The sequence below is a fragment of the Drosophila novamexicana genome, unplaced genomic scaffold (genome assembly GCF_003285875.2).
Source record: "Drosophila novamexicana strain 15010-1031.04,08,12 unplaced genomic scaffold, DnovRS2.1 tig00001741-arrow-arrow-pilon, whole genome shotgun sequence".
NCBI classification, from domain to species: Eukaryota; Metazoa; Arthropoda; class Insecta; order Diptera; family Drosophilidae; genus Drosophila; species Drosophila novamexicana.
Genome location: NW_020824885.1, coordinates 409,630 through 430,311, shown reverse-complemented (window position 1 = coordinate 430,311; position 20,682 = coordinate 409,630). Strand labels below are relative to the sequence as shown.

The following is a 20,682-nucleotide window of genomic DNA, read 5'->3' as shown; positions in this document are numbered from 1 at the left end:
TACAAATAAATATTATGAAATTCTTAACTAATACAACTTAAAGCAAATGGATCATATCGTGCCCATATATATAGCCCATATACGGTCTATATATAGGGTATACGCGTATATCATACTGTGTTGCATACAATTTTCTGCATTTAGTCGTCGATTGTTCGTAGATGTGTTTTTTTTTTTTTTTTTTTTTTTTTTTTGAAGGGTGTAGGGCGTTTTACAATACGCATTAGGCGTATTTTGTTTCTCCAGTCGGCTGGCTTGACATTTAAAAATATATACATATATATAACCATTGCATCCGCGGGCCCAATAAAACATCTTGTTATTATTTAGAGCAGGAACTGTGTGTTTGCCTGCAATTAAATAAAAAATCAGTTTAACATGCAATCAAAAAATATAAATATATTTAATAATTCATAATGATTGCATACAAAAACTTGATTATCGCCCAATAAACTTAATTGACAGATATGATATAGGGATCAGATCCATCCGGTTTCGTCTTATGAAATGCCTGTAATAAGAAATAAGAAGAAAATACATTAATTAAAAGTTAATTGTCAAATTTACAACTCTATTGTTAGTGTGATCCTCAGAACTATTAGGTCTTGAATATACCCATTTTGTTTATGAGCATTTTCCCTTTATATTAAGTCTCTTCACTTAGTTAAATGTTTTTCGATTCTGTCCTATTTGTTGTCTGTCAGCCCCCGTCCAGTATATTTATATAGTTTAAAATTCCATAGAAAATGTTTTACTTTATTTTGGAATTTCCATAACTTTTACAATCCAAATGAATTTGTTTTTAATTTTTGATGAGTTTATCATTGAAATTTATTGTTCTAAAATTGAATACAAATGTACGCGTAAATAGAAATGCATTTTGTTTTTATTTTTAGAATAAATTAAAGTACAATACATTATGTTAAACATAAATTTGCTGTTCTTATACAATTTAAAAAAAGTATATATTGTTATATTATTTCCTTAAAAACTATCATGATGAATTTGTATATATATATATTATTTGTCAATGATTCATACATTAAGCCCGGCTATAGGGTATTTGTTAGTCGACTTGTTAATCGTTTGCCTATATTGTGGTGAGTCGTGCGTGACACGAGCGCGTGTCACGCGCCTGACCAAAACATAAATGAGCAATGGAATAGATACAATTGGATGGAATGATATACATATATATTTGATGGTTGACTGGAAGCACTTACTCTGACAATCCACGATGTTATCGGAGCTTGCTGATGGTGTTATATGGGCCTCTTTTTATGGGACAGACATTTTGTCGTTTAAGCTATTGACCAAATGCTTGATGAATGCAATGTGCATGCATTGTTGGCAACTGTCCCTCATTGTCCAGCTCCATGATCTGCATCAAGTCCTCTTGCATTAACGATGGTCCCCTGATACTTTGGTAGTTATCTGTGGCTCCCGTTCCCGTTGGTGAGCTGTTGTTGTTGTTGTTGTTGTGGTTATAGTAACTGTTATTAATATTCATATTATTATTGTTGTTGTTGTTGCTGTTATCGATGTTATTGCTGTTGTTGTTGTTGTTGCCCAATTCATCGCCGCCAATGGGCAACTGTCCGGCTGGCAATTCACTGGAAGCCAACAACGGTCGATCGTGCATAACCTTAATCCAGGGCAACGTTAGCTGAATGCGATGCCAGCGCTGCGAGGCGCGATCCGACTTCGTTTCGTGCAGCATTATGTTCGAGCGCGCCGCTGCCAATGGCGGCTGGCTGGCGTCCGTTATGGTGGCAGCCATTGCCGTTGTTACATCGGCCAATCTGAGCGCATTCTGGCTCGTTGTGGGCACATCGTCGTTGCGCATCATATCCGGCTCCGTTGGCGGCAGCATTGCCGTCTGCATCTCTGTTTCCGAATCAACGATGATGTTGTTGCTTTTGTTGCTTTTGTTGTTGTTGTTGTTGTTGTTGCTGCTGTTGTTGTTGACAATATTGTTGCTGGTGGAGCTGGGCGAGAAATGGGCAACAGTCAACGGCTGCTCTCTATGATCCAGCTGCATCTGCAGCTGCTGCCGCTGCTGCAGCTGCTGCTGCTGCTGCAGCTGATCCGTTTCGTCCGTCAGCGTATCGGTTGCCGATAAACAATTCATGACACGATGCGCGGCAGCCAATTGGCTGCGCATCATATTGTTGCTGGAGCGCGAGTTGCCGTATTGCAAACGCTGCTGCAGCATTGCCCGCTTCATTAGATCCGGATGCAATTGATTGTGGCTGGATGTGCTCTGCGGCAGCTGGGCCGCCTGATGATGGCTGGTATCTAGCATTATTGATGTCGCCGCCGAATCACCGGTAACCAGGCGACGCTGGCGTCTCTGCACGATGCGCTCAATGTTGGAGCGCGATTGGGCATTGCCGTAGCTGATGCGACGGGCGGCGCGTTGGCGTCGCTCCTGCGCCTCGCGTCGGGCATCGTCAACGGCGCGCATTTTGGCCGTTAGCCGGAGTTCGCTGCGCAAATAGAAACCGGCGCCGCTTTCGGCCATTTGGGCATTGCGTCGGGATATCTCCTGGCCCAGCTCACGGGCACGCTCCAGCGCCTCGAGTCGCTCCCGCCGCTGCTGGGCCTGTATGGCCTCCGGCGTCAAATGCACCAGCGTTGTATGCCTGCGCTGGGCATTCGATGTGCTCGGCGACTCGTTAATATCCTCAATTTCACGGAACAGACGCTTCAGTCGCACCTGACGCATCTTCAGCTCGATGGTGCGATCGTTAAACTCCTGTATCCGTTCATATTCCTCGCGCAGGCGCTGCAGTTGCCCGTTGCGACGGCTGTTGTTGAACATGCGCCGGAAATAGGGTGTACGCTTTATTTGATAGGACATGCTGCTGCTACTCCTCCTCCTCCTCCTCCACCTTAATCGGCTGAATCGGCTGATTTCACCACGAATTCTCAACAACGAATTTTGGTTACCAAAGTGTCGCGACAATTAGACGAGGAGATTTTCTTTTTGTTTTTTTTTCGCTTTTTGTTGCACTTGAAAATTTTGTACGCTACCTAAAAAAAAAAAAAAAGGATTGTTTGTTGAATGTTGCTGTGACGAAAATGATTTTTATTTGATTCCTCTGGACGATATTAAAATCTGAAAATTGAAGTCAAACGCCAGGAACGCCATTCGCCTGCTGCGATTGCTGCCGTTACACAGATCAAGCCAAACAATTCTCTTATTTCTCTTTGTCATTTTTTATTATTAATTTATAATCGTTTCTAACCTTAAAAGCTATCACAGAAGCATGCTTCTAAGGCAAAAAAAAACAGAAACATTTTCAAATTTGAGGTTATTTTTGCATTGGAAATTACATAAATTGTTTGCCGTCACAGTTACAGTTACACTTACAGTTACAGTTACAGTTACAGTTAAGCAATACATATATTAAAATGTTAAATTTACGGTTAGGTAGCGACGCCTGCGCCGCGCCGCCTTCAATTCGCGCTCATTTGCATACTTTGGCCATCATGCGGGTCAGTTTGTGCTCGTCGGCGCCAACGATTTTGCCCAAGCTGCGGTTGCTCTTGAGGAATACAAATGTTGGCATGCTGCGCACCTTGTACTTTTCCACCAGCTCCTCAAATTTGTCGACGTTGACTTTGATAACGATCGCCTTGCTGGCGTATTGGCGTGCCAGGGATTTGACCATTGGGTCCATTTCTTTGCAGGGACCGCACCAGGTGGCATAGAAGTCCAGCAGGACAACTTTGTTTTCTGCCGCCTCGATGCGTTTGTAGAAATCGTTGACGCTGCGAATGGCCGACATTTTGAATACAAGTTTGCAAAACAGTTACACAAAATACAGAATCCAATTGGATTGAAACGTCTTTCGTCAGTTTGATAGAACTTTGCGAATGCGCGTTGTGCACCTCTATTTATAGCAGCAATGCACTACAAGCTGGAAGGCTATATAAAAGTTTCCCGCGCTTTCAAGCGGCGAATACACACACAAGCATCTTGATGCATGCATACAAATGCAAGCTCATAAATGAACAAACGGTACTCGTCCAGCATTTGAGCGTTGCCACCTGTCGCTCAGATGAGATTATCGATTGACGATAGACGCACGTGCAGTTCACAATTGCATTTGAAATCGTCGGCTCAACGAAAAACTTAGCTGCCAATTCATTAAGAGACACATGCGAGCTGCTAACTGTTTTCCGTTTTGACTGGAAGTCAAGGCTTCCTTTCTTCCTATTTCATTTCAGCTGTCTAGCTGTCGAGCCGAAAAATTTCCAGAAACTTGTGCGCACACCCAAATTGTTGCAAATATTCGAAATTCATGTTATTCCGTCAACAAACCAAACAGACAACAAAAAAAAAAAAACAAAAATAAATAAAAAATAAACAAATAAATAATATAGAAAAAATTCATTGAAAAAAAAACAATAAAAATTCCAACAAAATAATCGGCACAGCGAAATTTCAATAATGGTGCATGTTATACAAAGCAAAGAGGATTTCGAACAGCAACTGTCCAATGCCGGCGACAAGCTGATCGTCATCGACTTCTGCGCCAATTGGTGCGGACCGTGCAAAATAATTGCACCCAAACTGGAGGAACTGGCCGCCACATATGCCGAGCGTGCCGTTGTGCTAAAGGTGAATGTCGATGAGAACGAGGAGATAACAATTGAGTACAATATAACCAGCATGCCGACATTTGTGTTCATCAAGAGCGGCGAGGTACTGGAGGTGTTTGTCGGCGGCAATTCGGACAAATTGGCCAAATCGATGGAGAAATATGTGAGCGACAGCGATGAGCCGAACGAGGATATGCAACAGCAGCTGAGCACATCCTCGGAGAGCGCTGCCAGCGGCAGCACCATTTGTGATCTTGATGAGGAGGTCGAGGGCGCTCACGAGATGCCCATGCGTGTGCAGAGTGCCCTAGACAAGGAGGGCGTCCTGGAGAACTAAGCTAGCACCAATTGAATAACCTGTATTAACTTAAGTAAACGGAAGAACTCATGCAAACAAAACGAAATGCCAGTACAATCCAAAGCGAAATACAAGAAAACATAATACACTTAGCAATGCCGACCGAATTCCGAACACTGTACAACATAACATTGGAGATCACTTGACTGTCTTAAGGACGCGTACACTACACTACAACGAACTCTTAACAAACACAAGCCCTGAACAAATTGTAAATCACCATTAAACTTGACTTGTTGCCAACTTAAAGCTAAACACGATTTTTTTAACATCATTTCTTTGTATTTTGTATTTATTCTAAGTATAATTTTTAAATTAGGAGCGTTACAAAAAAAAAATTAGATTCGCGTGAGGCACACACAAATCGAGTTTCCTACACTTACATATATATATGCGTATATATATATATAATTGTATATATAGCCCAATATTGAATGGAAAATATGCGCTGTTGTTTACTTTTTGGCAAAAGTAATTTTCATAGCATGCGTGGGCGTTATTTTGAAGCCCTGCAGCGCTTCTTTGGCGGCATTGCTCTGCAGTTCGGTGGTAAACTCGACAAAGGCGATATCGTGACGGTTGGGCACCAGACGCACCTCCTTGAAGCCGGGGAACTGATTGAACAGCATTGAGAGCATCATTTCGTTTGTCTCCTCCGGCAAATTGGTGAGGAATAGAATTTGATTTGGCGGCTGTTCCGTTTGTGTATTGGGATTCGAATTTTCGGTGCTGCTCTGCTTCTTCTTTTTGTCCCTGTTTTAAGTAAAAAAAAAAACAAAACATTTAATATACGGCATCCAATTCGAAAACGCATTACAATTGATACAAACTTTTTCTCCTCAGCACCCGGTGCCGGCTTTGGTGGTTTCACCTTCTTTGGCCGCTCCTTGTACGTGCCCTTCAGTTTGGCCACAATATCCGAATCAGATTTGGAATAGGCAATACGCATGGGCTTGTCATAGAACGGAAAGCCCTGCATGGTGCGCAGGGCATTTGAGGCGCTGCCAATTTCCTTAAAAATGACAAACGCTTGCCCTCGCATTTTCAATGTTTTCAACGCCACAATGTCGAGTATTTGGCCGAACTGTGAGAAAATTGCGTAGAGCGATTTCTTGAGCTCCTCCTTTTTAATTTTCTCATTCAGATTGTTTATGTAGATAGTTTGATTTGGGCGCACATCCATTTTGTTGTTTTATTTAAAGAGCAACCAAATAATTGATGGAAAAAAATGCGTAAAAAAAATGCTCGTTTGGTCGTAGCCGATTAGAGATGTGCAATGCAGCTTTGCATTGACAGTCGCCATGTTTTCGATGTGTATACAATATCGATATAATTTAGGCGATAGTAAATGGTGAATAACGAAATAGGATGTTAAGCGTGAGTGTATAATGCAGTGATTTTGTGTAGTGACAGTGCAACCTGTAGTCGACATACAAATGTTTTGTATCACTTTAGTCATTCTAACACTTAATAATAAATATAAAAGGAATAATCAAATTAAAATTAATTATAATTTTGTAAGAGCGGTAGGTCTTCTTGCGTTAGTGTGATATGTACTCGATAAGTCTTACGATGTCTAGTGCTGTGATTTTATGCGATACTTGCTATCGATATATATGATACCTTTGCTATGCAGCACTGGTGTGTATTGTTTTGCCGGCTGGAACGCACGCTCATTTCAATTTGGTAGCGCTTGCAATTTGTATTTTATGCATAAACGTTCACATGTTGCCCCTTGGAGATGACAAAAAGGATCGCTATGCCAAGCTGTCCTTTCTCGGCGAAGGACAGGTAAGCATTTAATCTTCTATACGCATTGCAATACATTCCCTTCAACCCCTGCCCAGTTTGCCATCGTGTACAAGGCGCGCGACACTGTGACCAGCCAAATTGTGGCCGTCAAGAAGATCAAGAAGGGCAGCCGCGATGAGGCACGCGATGGCATCAATCGCACCGCATTGCGTGAAATTAAGATCCTGCAGGAGCTGCAGCACGAGAACATTATCGGACTGGTCGATGTGTTTGGCCAGCTGTCGAATGTGTCGCTGGTGTTTGATTTTATGGACACCGATCTGGAGGTGATCATCAAGGATAACAAGATTATTCTCACCCAGGCGAACATTAAGGCGTATGCCATAATGACACTGCGCGGCCTAGAATATCTGCACGTCAATTGGATTCTGCATCGCGATCTGAAGCCCAACAATTTGCTTGTCAATAGTGATGGCGTTTTAAAGATCGGCGATTTCGGTCTGGCCAAGAGCTTTGGTTCGCCTAATCGCGTGTACACCCATCATGTGGTGACGCGTTGGTATCGCTCACCCGAGCTACTATTTGGCGCCCGCCAATACGGTACCGGCGTGGACATGTGGGCCGTTGGCTGCATTCTCGCCGAGCTTATGTTGCGTGTACCCTTTCTGCCCGGCGATTCTGATCTGGATCAGCTGACGCGCATCTTTAGCGTTTTGGGCACACCCACAGAGGCCGAGTGGCCGTATCTGAGCAAGCTCCATGACTATCTACAATTTCGTCATTTTGTGGGCACACCGCTTCAGAATATATTCACAGCAGCCGGCAATGATATGATCACGCTGATGCGTCGCCTGTTTGCCATGAATCCGCTCAAGCGCTGCTCGTGCCGCGAAGCGCTCAGCATGCCTTATTTTCATAATAAGCCCGCGCCCACAGTTGGCCCCAAATTGCCCATGCCGTCAGCAATATTGGCCGCCAAAGAGGGCGCCAATGCGGCTGCCGATGAGAAACCGGGCCTCAAGCGCAAACTGGTCGAGACCACGGTGCGCGGCAATGTCCTGCCGCAAAAAAAGAAGTTAATGTTCTAAACAGCTGCCAGTCCACATGCTAATTGCATAGAGAGTTTATTTGACTAGTTACTAAGCGATAGCCACAAATATACTAAATAAAAGGTAAGGGAATTTTTGCTACAATTTATTTTATTTTTTTTATAAAACAGCTTTCAATGCAACATCTAAGCCTCACACATAGTTCATTAAGTGTTAAGTCGTTATTATTGAGTGTGTACTGTACTGTGTAGAAATATGCTTGAAGATCGGGCTGCGCGCGCCTTTTCAAAAACAGCTCTGAAATTGTGTTCGAACTTTGAAAACGGTTCAATTGTTAAACACGCTAACGAACTAGTTCAGACAATGTTCGAAACTGGTTCAATTAATTGAGAGGAGACCTTTAATTCCTTTAATTCTGTTTCAAAACCTGCCTTAAAACATTTTTATATCCGCTTCGAAATACTTTTTGAAAGGTTTTTTTTTTGTGTAACGCCTAGAAAACCTTCCCCAGAAGGATATATATTCCTGGTCTTTTTGTCAGTCAGTATATACGTTAAAGTCGGTTGCATCGAATAACAAAACTAAACCACATGCAATTTATTTTGTTAGAATCTCGAAATCATTTCAAAGTATTGTATGAACACCTTTTTGCTTTTAATTAATACCGTTAACATTACGCAATTTGTAATAAAGGATATATTTTAGGCGAGTCTAAAATTATATATACATACATATATGTTTCTTAATATATTTATCAAAGCCAAAAACTTAATTTTGTGTGCATACTTCTACTTCTACTTCTACTTCTACTTCTACTTCTACTTCTACTTCTACTTCTACTTCTACTTCTACTTCTACTTCTACTTCTACTTCTACTTCTACTTCTACTTCTACTTCTACTTCTACTTCTACTTCTACTTCTACTTCTACTTCTACTTCTACTTCTACTTCTACTTCTACTTCTACTTCTACTTCTACTTCTACTTCTACTTCTACTTCTACTTCTACTTCTACTTCTACTTCTACTTCTACTTCTACTTCTACTTCTACTTCTACTTCTACTTCTACTTCTACTTCTACTTCTACTTCTACTTCTACTTCTACTTCTACTTCTACTTCTACTTCTACTTCTACTTCTACTTCTACTTCTACTTCTACTTCTACTTATACTTATACTTATACTTATACTTATACTTATACTTATACTTATACTTATACTTATACTTATACTTATACTTATACTTATACTTATACTTATACTTATACTTATACTTATACTTATACTTATACTTATACTTATACTTATACTTATACTTATACTTATACTTATACTTATACTTATACTTATACTTATACTTATACTTATACTTATACTTATACTTATACTTATACTTATACTTATACTTATACTTATACTTATACTTATACTTATACTTATACTTATACTTATACTTATACTTATACTTATACTTATACTTATACTTATACTTATACTTATACTTATACTTATACTTATACTTATACTTATACTTATACTTATACTTATACTTATACTTATACTTATACTTATACTTATACTTATACTTATACTTATACTTATACTTATACTTATACTTATACTTATACTTATACTTATACTTATACTTATACTTATACTTATACTTATACTTATACTTATACTTATACTTATACTTATACTTATACTTATACTTATACTTATACTTATACTTATACTTATACTTATACTTATACTTATACTTATACTTATACTTATACTTATACTTATACTTATACTTATACTTATACTTGTACTTGTACTTGTACTTGTACTTGTACTTGTACTTGTACTTGTACTTGTACTTGTACTTGTACTTGTACTTGTACTTGTACTTGTACTTGTACTTGTACTTGTACTTGTACTTGTACTTGTACTTGTACTTGTACTTGTACTTGTACTTGTACTTGTACTTGTACTTGTACTTGTACTTACTTATACTTATACTTATACTTATACTTATACTTATACTTATACTTATACTTATACTTATACTTATACTTATACTTATACTTATACTTATACTTATACTTATACTTATACTTATACTTATACTGTTACTTATACTGTTACTTATACTGTTACTTATACTGTTACTTATACTGTTACTTATACTTATACTTATACTTATACTTATACTTATACTTATACTTATACTTATACTTATACTTATACTTATACTTATACTTATACTTATACTTATACTTATACTTATACTTATACTTATACTTATACTTATACTTATACTTATACTTATACTTATACTTATACTTATACTTATACTTATACTTATACTTATAACGAGTCGAAACGAGTTAAAACGAGTCGTGCATGTTCGTGACGCGGAAGAAAAAATGACGACGACGCGCTCAACATGACTTATTTATATTTAGTGATGGACAGTGCTGGACATATCGCATCCAGGCTGGCCTTGGATTTGTTGTGGTCCTGGGCTGGGATATGGATAAAACTGAGCAGTCACTGAACAAAATTCGTAGCGAACATTTCGGCAACAGTTTTTGGTTACGGTATCGATTGGTACTAAATTGTCAGCAGGAGCAGCAACAGCAGCAGCACCAGGAGGACAGGAGCATGCCGCTGGGCAGAAAGTTGGCCATTGGCTCAGAGGAGGCGCGCCGACAACGCGCCGAGCTGCGCACCAGCTATGGCAATAAGCTCTCCAATATGAATTTGGGGCGAATGCGCAGTCGTTCCAATCCCGTTAACACGGATGCCAATCCCTTTCAATCCGCAGCCATGGCCATGACCGGTAACGCGGCGTGTTCAACATCATCATTGCGACGTATTGCCTCCAGTTTTGCGCACGTCAGCGATTTGGATTGCGGCCGATGTGCGGCACTGCCCCACGAAGATTCCGAGGAGGATGCGCGCGAGGAGCGCGCTGAGGTCCTCATACGCAGCGAGCCATTTAAATCGATTGCCGGAGCGGCCGGAGCGGCGGCAGCAGCAGCAACAACAACGGCGGCAGCGGCCCAATCCTCACGCGCGTCGGCTAGCCAAAATGCCACGGCCAGCGCAGAGCGGCGCAATCATTATCTCTGCGCGGATGTGATGCAATCGCGGGCTAGCGAGCGTTGGGGTCAAATTGCGGGCACCGTCTCGACCCTGTTCCGTGTGCGACGCATCTCTACGGCGAATCCATTGTCGGAGCTGCGACGCTTAAGGGAGCAGCGCGATCTGCTGGAGGCCTTCACGCGTCCATTCCTCTACGAGGACAATGTGCAGCGCAAATAGAATGTGGCGACCAACATGACCAAGCGATGCTGTGACCCCCAATTCCACCAGCCAGCAACAAAAACGACAACAACAACATCAACAACAGCAACAACAACAACAACAATAACAACAACAGTAGGCAAATCAAATATTCATATATATATATATCTAAACCCACAAAGAACAACTCCGCTTGATTCACATTCACATTCATACATACATATATATATATAAATATATTTATTTTTATATATATACATATGTATGCATATACATATATATATTCGTATTCAAATGCAGCTATTCAGTTACAAAATGCTCAAAACTCGCAAATTCTTTCGTTTCGCTTCTTTTCTTCTCATCTTCCATCTCCTTTCTGGCAATTGGGCAGCACAGCTAATTGGTATACCGTTCTCTCTCTCTCTCTTACTCTTCTCTTCCTCTCCCTCTCTGTGTGTTTTGCATATGTTTTGTCTCGTTCTAAAAGCAACGGCATCTGTCGCGCGGGCATTCCGATTTATAATTGAGACACTCGTCCATGCAGTACGTATCCGCACCCTCACGTCCCTCCAGCTCACCAATGGCCACGCACTCCTGACTGTATGCAACAAAGGAGAACGCATGAGTATAATAAGAAGTGAGTGAAATATATATAGAGTGAGGTTATGTTGTACTTACGGACAATGGCATGCGGTCTCGGGACAGTTGGGCGGATAGCGCAAACAGTTGACCTCACACCAGTTATCAATGCCGGGCAGCGAGCGGAAGGGCGGCGCACCAATGCACTTTTGATCCCTGCAAAGTTTACGGATGGAGTGAGAAACGAGGAGGGAGGAAAAAACAGTGATTACAACAAAATATTAGGTCGTATGTGATCAAAAATAGGGGAAAAGGAACTATAACTACATATATCAAAAATTATCTGTACAGCTAAGCTGATTGACAGATTGATTGATGATCAACGAACTTAAGTCACCATTTGGAAAATTTCTTCCGTATAATGGAAAGAAAGTAATCCATTATAACTAGAACTATATCAAAATAGATCTATACATCTAAACAGATTGATTGATTGATGGTCAACGCAGAGCCCAATCCGTAAGATCTTGTCAGCTGAATTTTTCACCTTGTGGAATATTTCACACGTAATAATGGAAAAAGAAAAAATACATTAGAACTATAACTATATGAAAAATAATCTATACTAGATGTATAGCTTGATGTATAGCGGCTTGACTGATTGATATGCTCACTGTCTGATTTATGATCAACGCACAGCAGAAGTCTAGACCTGAATTTTTTAACCATTTGTGGAAGCAAAGTCTTCTACTATTTCAAAATATATTTAGTTAGTTAGTTTTCTTAAGAAGTTTTGGGATCGTGGGATTATAAATCTAGGTGTTACCACAATTTCGGACCTAATTGAGTTTGCGCTTAAACCGATTGCAAATTATAAGCGGAATTGTCTTTAGTATGTTTGCAATCTCTTGTTCCATCCAATTCCGTGCTACTTCTCTTTGAACCCATTCAAAATAGGCTTTAATATATACTTAAATTGGTATGCTATATTTAATCCGTGAAATCTTGATAAGAATCGGACTTGAAACACCGAAAGAAAGCATTTTCTTTAAATAGTCAGGGGCACAGATAAAAAGCAGGCTCAGCTGAGAATTTCAAGCACAATTATTTCAAAATCTGATATGTTTTTTGTGCTTATCTAACCCCTAAGTTTCCAAATTCCATGAATCAGTTCATATATAAGTGATATCTGTGACTGTTGTAGCAGCCATGCCTTTGAAGCGCTATGTGAATGAGTTCAAGAAGCAGGAGGAGCGTCGTCGTCTTTTGGCCGAATTGCGGATTGTTTATGGCAATGCGCTCTCCGACTCAAACCTGAGGCGAACGAGAACAAAATTTCATGCAGGACCTGCTAGCAGTATCTATCCATTTGGCCGGATCAATCCCAATAGCTGTCAGATCTCCAACATTTACAACACCAAGCGGCGGTCAAGGCCCCTGGTGAGGTGCATGCCGAAGATGAATAATAATATGTCAGCTTGGGCTTGTACCGCCGAGGATACGAATAGTATATCCAGACGCTACGAGATGCTGCAGCGTCAGGCCCTTCGACACGCCCGGTTCATGGGGCATCAGAATCAAGATAAACGAACGGAGAGTACAATACATAAAAAAAACAAATTTTATTTGTAAATAAATAGTGATATCCATGGCTCAAAGTATTACAGATCGTTTCGAAAATCCTAATCAATAATAACTTGGATATATATATATATTCAAGAAACATAATAGATCACTCGGATCAGAATCCTTATACCTAATATATATATACTTTTATATTTTATTACGAATTTGAATTCTTAACTGAGCAAGTCTCATCAGATTTGCACGAGGTTTGGCTCTTTGTTCATGGTTTTGACTCTAGATCAAAGTTGCATCTAAATCTGACAACATCATTTTTGGTCAAAATTCATGTCCAAATCTTACCCCAAGTTTCGTATATAGACATGGGTCAAAATTTACCACCCCCATAACTCGGTCAAATCTCATCTGATTTTCACGAAGTTTGGATTTTTCTTCATGGTTTTCTTTCTAGATTAATCTGGCATTCAAATCTGAACACCGATTTTTTAGTCGAAATTCATGTCCAAATCTTACCCCAAGATTCGTATATAGACATGGGTCAAAATGTACCACCCCATATCTCGGCCAAATCTCATCCGATTTTCACGAAGTTTGGCTTCTTCTTCATGGTTTTCCCTCTAGATTAATCTGGCATTAAAATCTGAACACCGATTTTTTAGTCGAAATTCATGTCCAAATCTTACCCCAAGATTCGTATATAGACATGGGTCAAAATTTACCACCCCCATATCTCTGCCAAATCTCATCCGATTTTCACGAAGTTTGGATTTTTCTTCATGGTTTTCCCTCTAGATCAATGTGGCATTCAAATCTCGACACCGATTTTTTAGTCGAAATTCATGTCCAAATCTTACCCCAAAATTCGTATATAGACATGGGTCAAAATTTACCACCCCCATAACTCGGTCAAATCTCATCCGATTTTCACAAAGTTTGGCTTTTTCTTCATGGTTTTCCCTCTAGATTAATGTGGCATTCAAATCTGAACACCGATTTCTTGGTCGAAATTCATGTCCAAATCTTACCCCAAGATTCGTATATAGACATGGGTCAAAATGAACCACCCCCAAGATTCGTATATAGACATGGGTCAAAATTTACCACCCCCATAACTCGGTCAAATCTCATCCGATTTTCACGAAGTTTGGCTTTTTCTTCATGGTTTTCCCTCTAGATTAATGTGGCATACAAATATCGACACCGATTTTTTAGTCGAAATTCATGTCCAAATCTTACCCCAAGATTCGTATATAGACATGGGTCAAAATTTACCACCCCCATATCTCGGCCAAATCTCATCCGATTTTCACGAAGTTTGGATTTTTCTTCATGGCTTTCCCTCTAGATCAATGTGGCATTCAAATCTCGACACCGATTTTTTAGTCGAAATTCATGTCCAAATCTTACCCCAAAATTCGTATATAGACATGGGTCAAAATTTACCACCCCCATAACTCGGTCAAATCTCATCCGATTTTCACAAAGTTTGGCTTTTTCTTCATGGTTTTCCCTCTAGATTAATGTGGCATTCAAATCTGAACACCGATTTCTCGGTCGAAATTCATGTCCAAATCTTACCCCAAGATTCGTATATAGACATGGGTCAAAATGAACCACCCCCATAACTCGGCCAAATCTCATCCGATGTTCATGAAGTTTGGATTTTTCTTCATGGTTTTCCCTCAAGATCAAAGTTGCATCTAAATCTGACAACATCATTTTTGGTCAAAATTCATGTCCAAATCTTACCCCAAGTTTCGTATATAGACATGGGTCAAAATTTACCACCCCCATAACTCGGTCAAATCTCATCTGATTTTCACGAAGTTTCGATTTTTCTTCATGGTTTTCTTTCTAGATTAATCTGGCATTCAAATCTGAACACCGATTTTTTAGTCGAAATTCATGTCCAAATCTTACCCCAAGATTCGTATATAGACATGGGTCAAAATTTACCACCCCCATAACTCGGCCAAATCTCATCCGATTTTCATGAAGTTTGGATTTTTCTTCATGGTTTTCCCTCAAGATCAATGTGGCATTCAAATCTCGACACCGATTTTTTAGTCGAAATTCATGTCCAAATCTTACCCCAAGATTCGTATATAGACATGGGTCAAAATGTACCACCCCCATAACTCGGCCAAATCTCATCCGATTTTCATGAAGTTTGGATTTTTCTTCATGGTTTTCCCTCAAGATCAAAGTTGCATCTAAATCTGACAACATCATTTTTGGTCAAAATTCATGTCCAAATCTTACCCCAAGTTTCGTATATAGACATGGGTCAAAATTTACCACCCCCATAACTCGGTCAAATCTCATCCGATTTTCACGAAGTTTGGCTTTTTCTTCATGGTTTTCCCTCTAGATTAATGTGGCATACAAATCTCGACACCGATTTTTTGGTCGAAATGCATGTCCAAATCTTACCCCAAGATTCGTATATAGACATGGGTCAAAATTTACCACCCCCATAACTCGGTCAAATCTCATCCGATTTTCACGAAGTTTGGCTTTTTCTTCATGGTTTTCCCTCTAGATTAATGTGGCATACAAATATCGACACCGATTTTTTAGTCGAAATTCATGTCCAAATCTTACCCCAAGATTCGTATATAGACATGGGTCAAAATTTACCACCCCCATAACTCGGTCAAATCTCATCCGATTTTCACGAAGTTTGGCTTTTTCTTCATGGTTTTCCCTCTAGATTAATCTGGCATTCAAATCTCGACACCGATTTTTTAGTCGAAATTCATGTCCAAATCTTACCCCAAGATTCGTATATAGACATGGGTCAAAATTTACCACCCCCATAACTCGGTCAAATCTCATCCGATTTTCACGAAGTTTGGCTTTTTCTTCATGGTTTTCCCTCTAGATTAATGTGGCATACAAATCTCGACACCGATTTTTTGGTCGAAATGCATGTCCAAATCTTACCCCAAGATTCGTATATAGACATGGGTCAAAATTTACCACCCCCATAACTCGGTCAAATCTCATCCGATTTTCACGAAGTTTGGATTTTTAATCATGGTTTTCTTTCTAGATTAATCTGGCATTCAAATCTGAACACCGATTTTTTAGTCGAAATGCATGTCCAAATCTTACCCCAGGATTCGTATATAGACATGGGTCAAAATGTACCACCCCCATATCTCGGCCAAATCTCATCCGATTTTCACGAAGTTTGGCTTCTTCTTCATGGTTTTCCCTCTAGATTAATCTGGCATTAAAATCTGAACACCGATTTTTTAGTCGAAATTCATGTCCAAATCTTACCCCAAGTTTCGTATATAGACATGGGTCAAAATTTACCACCCCCATAACTCGGTCAAATCTCATCCGATTTTCACGAAGTTTGGCTTTTTCTTCATGGGTTTCCCTCTAGATTAATGTGGCATTCAAATCTGAACACCGATTTTTTGGTCGAAATTCATGTCCAAATCTTACCCCAAGATTCGTATATAGACATGGGTCAAAATGTACCACCCCCATAACTCGGCCAAATCTCATCCGATTTTCATGAAGTTTGGATTTTTCTTCATGGTTTTCCCTCAAGATCAAAGTTGCATCTAAATCTGACAACATCATTTTTGGTCAAAATTCATGTCCAAATCTTACCCCAAGTTTCGTATATAGACATGGGTCAAAATTTACCACCCCCATAACTCGGTCAAATCTCATCTGATTTTCACGAAGTTTCGATTTTTCTTCATGGTTTTCTTTCTAGATTAATCTGGCATTCAAATCTGAACACCGATTTTTTAGTCGAAATGCATGTCCAAATCTTACCCCAAGATTCGTATATAGACATGGGTCAAAATGTACCACCCCATATCTCGGCCAAATCTCATCCAATTTTCACGAAGTTTGGCTTCTTCTTCATGGTTTTCCCTCTAGATTAATCTGGTATTCAAATCTGAACACCGATTTTTTAGTCGAAATGCATGTCCAAATCTTACCCCAAGATTCGTATATAGACATGGGTCAAAATGTACCACCCCATATCTCGGCCAAATCTCATCCGATTTTCACGAAGTTTGGCTTCTTCTTCATGGTTTTCCCTCTAGATTAATCTGGCATTTAAATCTGAACACCGATTTTTTAGTCGAAATTCATGTCCAAATCTTACCCCAAGATTCGTATATAGACATGGGTCAAAATTTACCACCCCCATATCTCGGCCAAATCTCATCCGATTTTCACGAAGTTTGGATTTTTCTTCATGGTTTTCCCTCTAGATCAATGTGGCATTCAAATCTCGACACCGATTTTTTAGTCGAAATTCATGTCCAAATCTTACCCCAAAATTCGTATATAGACATGGGTCAAAATTTACCACCCCCATAACTCGGTCAAATCTCATCCGATTTTCACAAAGTTTGGCTTTTTCTTAATGGTTTTCCCTCTAGATTAATGTGGCATTCAAATCTGAACACCGATTTTTTGGTCGAAATTCATGTCCAAATCTTACCCCAAGATTCGTATATAGACATGGGTCAAAATGTACCACCCCCATAACTCAGCCAAATCTCATCCGATTTTCATGAAGTTTGGATTTTTCTTCATGGTTTTCCCTCAAGATCAATGTGGCATTCAAATCTCGACACCGATTTTTTAGTCGAAATTCATGTCCAAATCTTACCCCAAGATTCGTATATAGACATGGGTCAAAATTAACCACCCCCATAACTCGGTCAAATCTCATCCGATTTTCACGAAGTTTGGCTTTTTCTTCATGGTTTTCCCTCTAGATTAATGTGGCATACAAATCTCGACACCGATTTTTTGGTCGAAATGCATGTCCAAATCTTACCCCAAGATTCGTATATAGACATGGGTCAAAATGTACCACCCCCATATCTCGGCCAAATCTCATCCGATTTTCACGAAGTTTGGATTTTTCTTCATGGGTTTCCCTCTAGATTAATGTGGCATTCAAATCTGAACACCGATTTTTTGGTCGAAATTCATGTCCAAATCTTACCCCAAGATTCGTATATAGACATGGGTCAAAATGTACCACCCCCATAACTCGGCCAAATCTCATCCGATTTTCATGAAGTTGGGATTTTTCTTCATGGTTTTCCCTCAAGATCAATGTGGCATTCAAATCTCGACACCGATTTTTTGGTCGAAATGCATGTCCAAATCTTACCCCAAGATTCGTATATAGACATGGGTCAAAATTTACCACCCCCATAACTCGGTCAAATCTCATCCGATTTTCACGAGGTTGGGATTTTTATTCATGGTTTTCTTTCTAGATTAATCTGGCATTCAAATCTGAACACCGATTTTTTAGTCGAACTGCATGTCCAAATCTTACCCCAAGATTCGTATATAGACATGGGTCAAAATGTACCACCCCCATATCTCGGCCAAATCTCATCCGATTTTCACAAAGTTTGTCTTTTTCTTCATGGTTTTCCCTCTAGATTAATGTGGCATTCAAATCTGAACACCGATTTTTTGGTCGAAATTCATGTCCAAATCTTACCCCAAGATTCGTATATAGACATGGGTCAAAATGTACCACCCCCATAACTCGGCCAAATCTCATCCGATTTTCATGAAGTTTTGATTTTTCTTCATGGTTTTCCCTCTAGATTAATCTGGCATTCAAATCTTGACACCGATTTTTTGGTCGAAATGCATGTCCAAATCTTACCCCAAGATTCGTATATAGTCATGGGTCAAAATTTACCACCCCCATAACTCGGTCAAATCTCATCCGATTTTCACGAAGCTTGGATTTTTCTTCATGGTTTTCTTTCTAGATTAATCTGGCATTCAAATCTGAACACCGATTTTTTAGTCGAAATGCATGTCCAAATCTTACCCCAAGATTCGTATATAGACATGGGTCAAAATGTACCACCCCCATATCTCGGCCAAATCTCATCCGATTTTCACGAAGTTTGGCTTCTTCTTCATGGTTTTCCCTCTAGATTAATCTGGCATTAAAATCTGAACACCGATTTTTTAGTCGAAATTCATGTCCAAATCTTACCCCAAGATTCGTATATAGACATGGGTCAAAATTTACCACCCCCATAACTCGGTCAAATCTCATCCGATTTTCACGAAGTTTGGCTTTTTCTTCATGGTTTTCCCTCTAGATTAATGTGGCATTCAAATCTGAACACCGATTTTTTGGTCGAAATTCATGTCCAAATCTTACCCCAAGATTCGTATATAGACATGGGTCAAAATGTACCACCCCCATAACTCGGCCAAATCTCATCCGATTTTCATGAAGTTTGGATTTTTCTTCATGGTTTTCTTTCTAGATTAATCTGGCATTCAAATCTGAACACCGATTTTTTAGTCGAAATGCATGTCCAAATCTTACCCCAAGATTCGTATATAGACATGGGTCAAAATGTACCACCCCCATATCTCGGCCAAATCTCATCCGATTTTCACGAAGTTTGGCTTCTTCTTCATGGTTTTCCCTCTAGATTAATCTGGCATTAAAATCTGAACACCGATTTTTTAGTCGAAATTCATGTCCAAATCTTACCCCAAGATTCGTATATAGACATGGGTCAAAATTTACCACCCCCATAACTCGGTCAAATCTCATCCGATTTTCACGAAGTTTGGCTTTTTCTTCATGGTTTTCCCTCTAGATTAATGTGGCATTCAAATCTGAACACCGATTTTTTGGTCGAAATTCATGTCCAAATCTTACCCCAAGATTCGTATATAGACATGGGTCAAAATGTACCACCCCCATAACTCGGCCAAATCTCATCCGATTTTCATGAAGTTTGGATTTTTCTTCATGGTTTGGGCTCTAGATAAAAGTTGCATCTAAATCTGACAACATCATTTTTGGTCAAAATTCATATCGAAATGGTACCCTCAAATATCCTATGTAGACATAGGTCAAAACTTCCCACCTCATAACTCGGTCAAATCTCATCCGATTTTCAAAAAGTTTAGCTTTTTGTTCATGGTTTGGGCTCAAAGTTGCATCTAAATCTGACAATATCATTTTTGGTCAAAATTCATGTCGAAATGGTATTTCTTGACTTCCTTCACTTTTCTGAATCTCTGCGATATATAGATTTCTGGCAGGCCCGCCGAAACATAAACAACTGCCCATCTATTCCTATATGGAAGTCAAAGTAGATATGTAAGTATTGTAAAATTTTGACATACCCTTGTGCAACGCATATAAGGAGACATTTTCGAACCCATAAAGTATATATATTCTTGATCATCATCAACAGTCGAATTCATATAGCCATGTCCGTCCGTTCGTAGCAGCAATATAAAGTGGCTGGTATCTTTGACAGGAACATGGTATTTTTACCAGAGCTTGCAGGTTAATACTTGTCATGACATACAACTTTTTTCTACATGCGGCATTTATTTGATGTATGGATAAGCTAAACGATTTTTGAATGTTTCCTGAAACTTCTCACATTTGCTTTTGC

General features: G+C 39.5%; 6 protein-coding genes across 7 annotated transcripts; 3 read left to right on the top strand and 3 right to left on the bottom strand.

Annotated features, from left to right (window-relative positions):
* Positions 1-35: 35 nt before the first annotated feature.
* Positions 36-3,032, bottom strand: LOC115768274 (signal transducer and activator of transcription B). 2 transcript variants are annotated; one of them, XM_030712811.1, is made up of 3 exons: positions 1,224-3,032; positions 429-511; positions 36-350 (listed from the first exon to the last, which is right to left on the bottom strand). In XM_030712811.1, exon 1 carries the CDS (start codon positions 2,861-2,863, stop codon positions 1,307-1,309), a length of 1,557 nt encoding a protein of 518 aa, XP_030568671.1. In that variant the 5' UTR covers positions 2,864-3,032; the 3' UTR covers positions 36-350; positions 429-511; positions 1,224-1,306. The 2 variants fall into 2 exon arrangements, with proteins under 2 accessions (XP_030568671.1, XP_030568672.1); XM_030712812.1 differs by lacking the exons at positions 36-350; positions 429-511 and adding an exon at positions 977-1,135.
* A 410-nt stretch (positions 3,033-3,442) lies between these two features.
* On the bottom strand, positions 3,443-4,174 carry LOC115768280 (thioredoxin-1). Its single transcript, XM_030712817.1, has one exon. The coding sequence runs from the start codon at positions 3,792-3,794 to the stop codon at positions 3,474-3,476; it is 321 nt and encodes a 106-aa protein (XP_030568677.1). The 5' UTR covers positions 3,795-4,174; the 3' UTR covers positions 3,443-3,473.
* Positions 4,175-4,369: 195 nt separating this feature from the next.
* On the top strand, positions 4,370-5,243 carry LOC115768279 (thioredoxin-2). The gene has a single exon (XM_030712816.1). It carries the CDS (start codon positions 4,460-4,462, stop codon positions 4,946-4,948), a length of 489 nt encoding a protein of 162 aa, XP_030568676.1. The 5' UTR covers positions 4,370-4,459; the 3' UTR covers positions 4,949-5,243.
* A 29-nt stretch (positions 5,244-5,272) lies between these two features.
* Positions 5,273-6,223, bottom strand: LOC115768277 (U1 small nuclear ribonucleoprotein A). The gene is made up of 2 exons (XM_030712815.1): positions 5,800-6,223; positions 5,273-5,722 (listed from the first exon to the last, which is right to left on the bottom strand). The coding sequence occupies exons 1-2, from the start codon at positions 6,150-6,152 to the stop codon at positions 5,425-5,427; spliced, it is 651 nt and encodes a 216-aa protein (XP_030568675.1). The 5' UTR covers positions 6,153-6,223; the 3' UTR covers positions 5,273-5,424.
* Positions 6,224-6,624: 401 nt separating this feature from the next.
* On the top strand, positions 6,625-8,448 carry LOC115768259 (cyclin-dependent kinase 7). Its single transcript, XM_030712788.1, has 2 exons — positions 6,625-6,760; positions 6,817-8,448. The coding sequence occupies exons 1-2, from the start codon at positions 6,695-6,697 to the stop codon at positions 7,807-7,809; spliced, it is 1,059 nt and encodes a 352-aa protein (XP_030568648.1). The 5' UTR covers positions 6,625-6,694; the 3' UTR covers positions 7,810-8,448.
* Positions 8,449-10,293: 1,845 nt separating this feature from the next.
* LOC115768261 lies at positions 10,294-11,933 on the top strand. Its single transcript, XM_030712791.1, has 2 exons — positions 10,294-11,197; positions 11,550-11,933. Exon 1 carries the CDS (start codon positions 10,418-10,420, stop codon positions 11,078-11,080), a length of 663 nt encoding a protein of 220 aa, XP_030568651.1. The 5' UTR covers positions 10,294-10,417; the 3' UTR covers positions 11,081-11,197; positions 11,550-11,933.
* Positions 11,934-20,682: the final 8,749 nt, after the last annotated feature.